At 43.2% G+C, this 8,792-nt stretch overlaps 1 protein-coding gene across 1 annotated transcript; it reads right to left on the bottom strand.

Annotated features, from left to right (window-relative positions):
* Window positions 1-672: 672 nt before the first annotated feature.
* On the bottom strand, window positions 673-7,960 carry IDS (iduronate 2-sulfatase). Its single transcript, XM_056859338.1, has 8 exons — window positions 7,828-7,960; window positions 7,111-7,288; window positions 6,874-6,962; window positions 6,201-6,401; window positions 5,396-5,566; window positions 4,074-4,200; window positions 2,598-2,771; window positions 673-1,162 (listed from the first exon to the last, which is right to left on the bottom strand). Exons 1-8 carry the CDS (start codon window positions 7,957-7,959, stop codon window positions 675-677), a joined length of 1,560 nt encoding a protein of 519 aa, XP_056715316.1. The 5' UTR covers window position 7,960; the 3' UTR covers window positions 673-674.
* Between the last annotated feature and the right edge of the window lie 832 nt (window positions 7,961-8,792).

Genomic DNA, 8,792 nt, shown 5'->3' with positions numbered 1-8,792 from the left:
CAGTTTTTTTATAAATTAAAAATTACTTATAAGATCTTTGCTGTGAGCTTTTTGTCAGCTTCCCAAAGCCTGAGATCAGGAGAGAAAAATCCTTTTCCTGTACCCAGCTCATTCAGAGACTAGCTTGGTCTCTACAAGGAACATGCCTCTGCAGCAACTGCCCCAGAATTTAAGAATTCCCTCATTCAAACTATTTGGTTGGTCCCATCCTTGCTAGCCTTCCACAGATCAGAATAAACACATCTCTTACAGATAGCCTTTGAAAAATGGTGACAAACTGATTCTGTGGATGGATGCACCAGTCGTTTTCTTTCCTTATAGAGTTCTTTTAAAATATTTTAAAATAACAACAACAACAACAACAACAATAATAATAATAATCTGTTATTTATATCCCACCCGCCCCTGATGATGCCAGGCTAATATTATTCCTACACCACTTTGAAATGTCCTGATAAAAATACAGGGGAAAAGGAGTAATTTGTAGGAACAAAAACACAAGAATGCAAGATGTGTTTGAGTTTATTCCATACAAACACAAACTGCAATCCAAGAGACCCTATAAAGCAGGCTCTGGGATTATACTTGTTTTATGTATAACCCAAAACTACATATCAACAAACAATATGCCTGTTATTCAATTCAGTTTTACAGATGAGAGTCTAATCCCAATCTCAGTGCTCCAAAATCCTGCAAAGCTTTTTGGCAAAATGACTGTGTCCCTCGCTTTGATACATATTATGGTCTTGGTTAGGGTCGCTTTCTGCAAAATACAGCTCTCCTGCATGAATGTCATGCCAGTCCACAGAAAAGTTGCTGGGATTGAACCCCAGCCATAGGGTGCACCTGTAGGTCGCAGTGCGCATGGAATAGCCCATCACTCTTATGTCTTTAAGGAGCGGCAAATCGGAGTTCATCTGAGGCGTATCGGAAGGACGCGGATACTGGCTGAAAGCAATCGGTGGCCGGTGGAGCTCGCCTTCATTGCCGCCACTTCCATGCCCTCCCTTGGCGATCGGGAAATACCGCACCATGCTTTGCCCCTCAGTGCACAGAGAGACGTGAAACGAAGCCGTAGGGCAAGGAGGGGGAACTCTTAATCCGGCAAGCTCAGCAAGTGTCGGGAAGAGAGACACCAACTCGACCATTTCTTTGGGTTTGCCTAGATGGGGAAGGGGAGAGTTATGGAAGAAGTTAGGGAGCATTTGAAGCTGTCAGCAGATCAACTTGCTGAATTAATTGGTTTGTGTTGATGCATTTTTAACCCACCTTTTCTCCAAGGATCTCAGGGTGGCCTATACGCTTCTCCCCTCCTCATTTGTAACTTCGCCAACAACCCTGTGAGGTAGGTTAAGCTGACACAGAATGACTGGTCCTGGGCTACCCATTAAGTTTCACTGCATCTAATTAAGATGGTATATATGTGGCATTTAACTCCAACTAGAACAAGTAAAATCTACAAATCAATGAACGATAGTTGCTGGTACTGCGATAAAAAACAAGCAGACTTCATTCATATGTGGTGGAAGTGTGAGAGAGCTATAACGTTCTGGACTGAAATAGTGAAATATCTGTCTGTTGGAATGGAGATTGATATCCCATGTAAGCCTGAGATACTTTTGTTAAATTTAGCCCCTAACCTAACTAAAGATAAACGATGTATGGGGTTACACATGATAACTGCAGCTAGAATGACTTTTGCCAGACATTGGAAACAAAAAACGACTCCAAAGATAGAGGAATGGTTGGTAAAAGAAATATATGTATTAATTAAGTTAACAACATATCAGAAAAATGGTGATACAATGAACCTAGAGGAGCTATGGTTACAAACTGTAAATAAAATGGAAAATCTTATAATCAAGGGTGGGAAAGGACAACTTTCTGCGATGACAGTCTAGCTATTTTATAGAGGACTAAACCGTGAAGCTGTACCATAGAAATTCAGGGTGTGTTTTCTTAAGTGTGTGTGTGTGTGTGTGTGTGTGTGTGTGTGTGTGTGTGTATATATATATATATATTGTATTTTAAATTTTAAATATATATTGTATTTTAAATTATGAAAACTGCTATATGTTTTTTTATATCTTGTTTTTGTTTTTGCTGTTGTTAATTTTATTGAATAAATATATATTTTTTAAAAAAAGTTTCACTGCAAGTGGGGATTTAAACCCAGGTTCTTTTGGTCTAGTGCAACACTCTAACCACTACAATACATTGAATTCACTACACAGTGGTAATGGCCTTATGGTGGTGACAGAGCACTCCAGAAACTGAATACTGCACTAAAGGGGAAAGACTCACCGGATAACGTGAAACCGGTCACAATCCCTCTGCCTAACCTAGCTCAAAATGTTGCTGGGAGCATAAAGTGGAAGAAAGAAGAACATGGTATGCCTTCCTAGGATCCTTGGAATGAAGAGCAAGATAAAAATGCATTAGATAGATAAATTAGAATGAACAGAGAAATATTCCTGCAAATCTCTCAACCGTCAATCAAAGCAACTGCATCTGTAAGCTCTCTAATGTGACTGCCATCAAAAAGAACTGCTATGATAACAAGCATGCATCTACTATTGTAAATGTTGGAAATTTACCTTGGGGTAGAGGTTTCGAAACCTGGGCAAAGAGGTCAATAAAAGGGAAGCGTCTGTTTCCTGGGTAAGAGACAGGAGATGTCATTCCAGGCACACAGAACATCAGTGGGACCCGAGTTGCAATATCAAAGTTGCTGTATTTGGCCCATTCGCCATGCTCGCCCAGTGACCACCCTGGAGGAGATCAAGGATCAATGAAGAAAGAAGTCACCATTTCAATTTTCAACATCAACAGTCATATTCAAAACCACAAAGAGTAACAGGTGACCTTTCCCTGGGCTCAATTTGGAAGCAGGCTCCATAAAACAAATTATTTCCCCCCAAAATCTGAAAACAGAGAAATATTTTTCAAAACCCACTCCAAAAGTTGGAACCTCAGATGAGCTCCTGATGACATTATGAAGAACATCAAGGAGGTGTTTGGATGCCCTCCACTTTCATGGACCCAGCTTCCCTAGGAGCACTACCTCTCCCAACGCCCCTGAGATGCTAGCACTCCAGCTGCAAAGGAAGACGTAAGGCCTCTCAGACATACAGATCTGGATCTCTGCTGCTGCTACCCTCGTTTTTATTGCAGCTGTAGCCACCAGCCTACAGATATGAGATGAGCAGAAGGAAGCAGGCCAGGGAGGACTTCTCCATGTCAGATTACATTCTCAGTCAGAGAAAAACTGTGAGGAGATGGTGCTGGGTTCAGAATACGATCGAGTGTCATGAGCACAGCAAATTCACATTCCGAACCATCAATCCCCTCCAAATTTCATTGGTGGCGCTAGCCGCAAGTTGCAGAGCAGGTCTTGACGTCTTTGAAGCTACTGTTTCAGATCTCGCTAGAACAGATTCACAAAAAGGCACTCACGCAAATGCCTGCGGCAGGAAACTCTTGCAAAATGTGGTTCCTTTTTTATCTTAGGGGAAAAATGACTAACAAAAGCACTTGGGGGCTGGGAGAAGTGACTGTAGGCTTATTTGTGCTAAAACACTGTTAGCAAAATGCTTTTTAAAATACAGTGGCAGTGGAAAGAAAGAACAACATAGGACAATGCTTTCTTGTAGCAATACTGCAACTGCTTCCACAGTTCTCCCCCCACCTTAATTCCAAGGCTTTTCTGCAAAATATATGACTGCAAAATATATGACGGCTGCAAGGATGCCACTTGGCATTTAAAAAGGTACTCTTGCTTCAAAAAGGCCAGGTAAAAGGTACTTCTGGGTTACCGATATGAAATGCCTGCACTTTTAGTATTATCATCACAGTCATGGGGACTAGAAACATGCTTGGTTTCCTAAAACTCAGCATACAATTCTTCATACAATTGCAAAACAATCAACATTCTTGCTTAAGAGGAAAAAGTATGTAGGTGCTGGATATATCAGCAATAGAGATGGTATATGAACCTACAGACATTTGTACCTAGAGAGAATTCTTTAACAAAATGCAGCGCCCCAGTTCACAAGTAGGCTCAGAGGACTTACCGTGGTCTGCGGTGAACGCGACAATTGTGTTGTTGGAGAGCCCCACGTCATCCAAGGCGGTCAATAGCTTCCCAACTTGCTCATCCAAGTAAGAGACAGATGCAAAATAGTTCTGACGAATCTGCCGCTACGAAAAGTCAAGGGGGAGATGACAAATAATTCCCAGTTACCAAAGCTATTTGTCAGGGAGCTCCTGCCACTTTAGAAGCCTGCCAGCGTCTCTGCGCTGAAGATTGGTTTGCTATTGACGTAGCTGTCCTATTAACAAGAAAGGGCTGGAACATATCCTTCAGTATGCCAGAGAACATAACCCTTAAATTTATTCTGGTTATAAAAGGATTAATTTACAGCTGATTGAAGCTGAATGTCACAGGAAAATCCCCCTGAATAATTCCCAGGGTCCTGATTTTCTTCTTTTGCCCCCCAGGCCTTGGGCAAGACGGCAGGGAGTTCAGGCTCATCTGTTTATCTAATCAGGCAGCCCACATGTCTGGATACCCTGAGCCACCACCGAGCCTTTCCTTTCTTTCTTTTCTACATATTTGCCCGGCTGTTCTTTCAAGGAGCTCAAGGTGGCGTACATGGGTCTCCCCTCCTGCCTTTTTATCCTCACAACAGCCCTATGAAGGAGGTAAGGCCGAGATTGACTGGCCCAAGGTCACCCAGCAAGCTTCCATGACAGACTGGGGTTTTGAACCTGAGTCTGCAGATCCTTAGTCCAATATTTTACACTCTTTTACACCCCCTACGCTCAGCTGGCTCTTTGCAAGTCACTGTATGGATTCTGTTTCAGCCTCCTCCTGCATTCTTGCACACTCCCAACTTATTTGGTACAAGGAGGAGAAGAGTTGTTTTTTATATGCCAACTTTCTCTACCACTTAAGAGAGAATCAGACCAGCTTACAATCACCTTCCCTTCCCCTCCCCACAACAGACACCTTGTGAGGTAGGTGGGGCTGAGTGAGCTCTAAGAGAGCTGTGACTAGCCCAAGGTCACCCAGCTGGCTTCATGTGGAGGAGTAGGGAAAGAAGCCCGGTTCACCAGATTAGAGTCCACTGCTCATATGGAGGAGTGGGGAATCAAACCCGGTTCTCCAGATTAGAGTCCACCGCTCCAAACCACTGCTCTTAACCACTACACCATGCTGGCTCTCACATGTTAAGATCAGCAGTGGTATGCAATGGTGTTGCATCAAATATACTATGTTAAGGATGCCCCAAAACTTCAGCTACTGGACACTCTCCTCCTCACCTTCCGATCACAGCCACATAGTTAACGTGCGCTTAGCTGGGGTGCCGAAGAAGGGCCCTTGACCACCTACCTGGAAGTCTTCGGGAACTAGCCCATAAGGGAAGCTGATATTCAGCACTTGAACATCATCCCTACGTCTGATGTCCATCCAGGGATTGTATGCCACAGAAGGTAATCCTTTAGGAACATCAGGATCTGGGGCTAGGGTGATGTTTTCCAGGGGGTACAATTTGAGAAATTCCTTGAGCAAAGAAAAATGGTTTCAGTGCGGCATCATGTAAGGCTCGCTGTGGCAAAACTTGAATGAACAGCAAATGTTGTCTCAGTGCTGATTCTTAAAGCCAAGGTAGGTACATCATTCACTGTGGAGGAAATTAATCATGTAGGTGCTCACGTCTTGCTTATCCGTCTGTCACATCTGACTGCATCAGCTTATTCTGCACTACATTTTTATGTTAATACTATTTTGTCTCTTTAAGGGTTAGGGATGGCCCTCCCCCACTCTGAGTGAACCGATCATTCTTTTCATTAGATCTTGTTTGACATTGGTTTCCATTTCTTTATTTTAAAACATTTTCATGCGGCCTTTCCACCCAATCAGGGTCCCCGTGGTTGCATGCATAAAAGCATTAAAATATCCGGATAATTTAAAACCGCATTTAAAATAATAAAATACCGTAATTCAATAAAAACACGAACAAACAATACCAGAACCATGGAGGAGGGCCAATAACGGTTATTGGGGGGATGCCGAATGAAACAATACACATCACTCCCTCAGCTGCATATTTCTGCTTGTAATGTATATAAAAGAACATTGCCCGGAACAGAGCCCCCTGGTATCAGACAGCTTTTTTTTGTTCCAGCATCCTTACCTGAGGGTACCTGAATGGGATGTGTGGTTTGTGATACCCAACGGCAAGAAAGAATTTGCTGTTGTTTTCTTTCACCATCTTCAATAAACGGATCGCTTCCCCAGTGCTCTGGATATCTGGCAAGGTACCCTCAGGCATCTCAGCAACATCCACGGGGCACAGAAGGTTGGCGTGAAGTTGCCCATCTTTCCCTTTGCAAACCTTAAAAAAAATTCAAAGTTGCTATGACGGCACAAGGAAAAAAATTAAGTCCAGTTAAAGGGATGCTACTTGTATTTGGGAAGGATCCCTGCTCGTAGGAGCATATGAATCTCTTAATTCATATCAAGTTTAACCACTGGCCCATCTAACTGAGTACTGTGTCCTTTGACTCGCAGTGACTCTCCAAGGTCTGAGGCACAGAGAAAGATCTTTCCCAGAGATCTGTTAACTGGAGATGCCAGGGATTGAACTTGGGACCTTCTACATGCCAAGTGCGGAGCTACGTCCCTTCCCCAAAAGTGCAGCTCCCGGCTCTCCTCCCACAACAGGGTGAGAACTGGCACCATTCCGCTCCACAGGCAACAGCCCTACTCAAAGCAGCACCCACCCAGGAAGCCCTACGGTACAGTCCCCTCACCCTGTCAAAGTCCTCTTCCTTTGTATTTTACGCAGAGACAAAGCGTCCACTCACTTTCGTGTTTTCATATTTTTCAGAGGAGGGATGAAAAGGAGGAACGGACCAACTGTACGGATAGTCGTCACTACGATTTGATGAAACCCCTGGGGGGGGGGGAAACACAGCAGAGAAGAAAATGTTGGGTGGTGTTCAACCTCAGTTGAGTTCTCCTACAAATGGCGGGGCCATCTCGCTTTCAGAAAAGCTGGTGCCGACAGATCTCATAGTTTTGTGATCCCTTCCAGAGCTTACCAGGGTGAAACACTTTCCCTACAGACATGGTTATGTAACCATTCTCCTTGAAGTACTGGGGCAGCGTAGAGTAATTGCCTGCGTGTACCCGCCAGTACGAATGAAAGTCGTAGAGTCTGGTGGTGTCTGGCCTGCGCCCAGTGAGAAATGATACTCTGCTGGGTGCGCATACAGCTTGCTGAAAAAGAAGAGGGGATGGAAGAGCACATTCTTGAGCTGTTACAGACATGACAACCCAGTTCTCAAGGAACCTGAAAAATAGTCATGTGAATCATTCTCTTGAATTCCCCTGCCCCCCCCCCATCAAATCCATCATTCTGTAGTCAACAGAGGGTAATCAAATGCAGGTCATGAAGGCAACAGTCCTCTTTGTCATATGTCCCCAGTATTTGGGGTTCAGTTAGGCTGCCTCTGAATATGGAGGTTCCATTTATGGTCAAGAACCATTGACAGACCTAGCTTCCATGAATTTCTGTAACCCATTTAAAAAACAATTGTCCAGTTGGATGCAAAACATGGATAACTGTAAGAAGAGGCCTTATCGTATTATCCAGAAGATGAACAGGATATTGTCAGTATGCAAAGATATGCAATGTCAATGTGCAAAAATAGCAGAAAGCACATAAACAGGGCTTTTTTTGCAGTCAAGGCATTACAATAAATAATACTAATATGAAATCACAGAAGAGTTTAGGAATCCCTAATTCTATCACTTACTTGGGCAAAAGCATTTTGGAACACAACACTTTGCGAGGCCAGCTGGTCAATGTTTGGAGATTTCACGACAAGGTCTCCGTAACAGCCCAAAACAGGACGCAGGTCATCAGAAACAATGAAGAGCACATTCATGCCATCTAAAGACAAGTTAAAGACATTTGCTTCAACTTCATTTGTCAGCACCAGCTGACGAACAATGTACAGACTGGAACTTCTCTGTAGCTAATTTTAACTCCCTAACCTTGTTACAAACAGTAGACTACAAAGAACAACACTAGTTTGAAGGATGAACACCATCCAACTAATTTGAGTTATTAAGGATCCATTATTGCTGAAATAAACTGCATTGTTAGGAGGCAGTATGTTCCGTTGACAAGGGCAGGATTTTGTCACAATCCTCTGGTCTGAGCTTATTTTACGCAGACCTGACCGGCCTTGTCCAGAGATTACAACCAGAAGAAAAAAAATAGTGAGCAGGTCACCCTCAGAAGCTGATCATAACCCAGCTGTATGTGCTTCGAAGCCACGAGCCAGGCTTTTCGTGGTTTCGTTTCATTTTCCAGTGAAAGCATTTACATCATATTTTAATTACTTTATTCCGTAAGCTACCTCGAGCAATTTTGTGAATAGATGGGGTAGAAATTTCATAAATAAATGTATTTTAATGTTGGCTTAGTTGGTAGCAATTTAAAATTCTGATTGCAACTCTGAGCTGGGTGGGGGGAGCACTTATAGAAAGAAATGTGTTTGCTTTCCAAAACAACAAAGCGTTTTGTGGCAGTTTGTGACATAGTAAGGCATAGCACACTCTGTCAATTGTATAAATGCATCAGACAATGTGGGATTTGCCTCTGGAAAGATGAAGGGCCACTTGGCTATTTTGGCTGCCACAGACTAATTTTGCAGGCTTTCTGTGACTTTGTGGAACTTGTTATTTAAACGAGGCTGTGATCACCCATTGCACA

The sequence above is a fragment of the Euleptes europaea genome, chromosome 13 (genome assembly GCF_029931775.1).
Source record: "Euleptes europaea isolate rEulEur1 chromosome 13, rEulEur1.hap1, whole genome shotgun sequence".
NCBI classification, from domain to species: Eukaryota; Metazoa; Chordata; class Lepidosauria; order Squamata; family Sphaerodactylidae; genus Euleptes; species Euleptes europaea.
The sequence above is the reverse complement of the archived record's forward strand: the minus strand, read 5'-3'. Positions and strand labels throughout refer to the sequence as shown.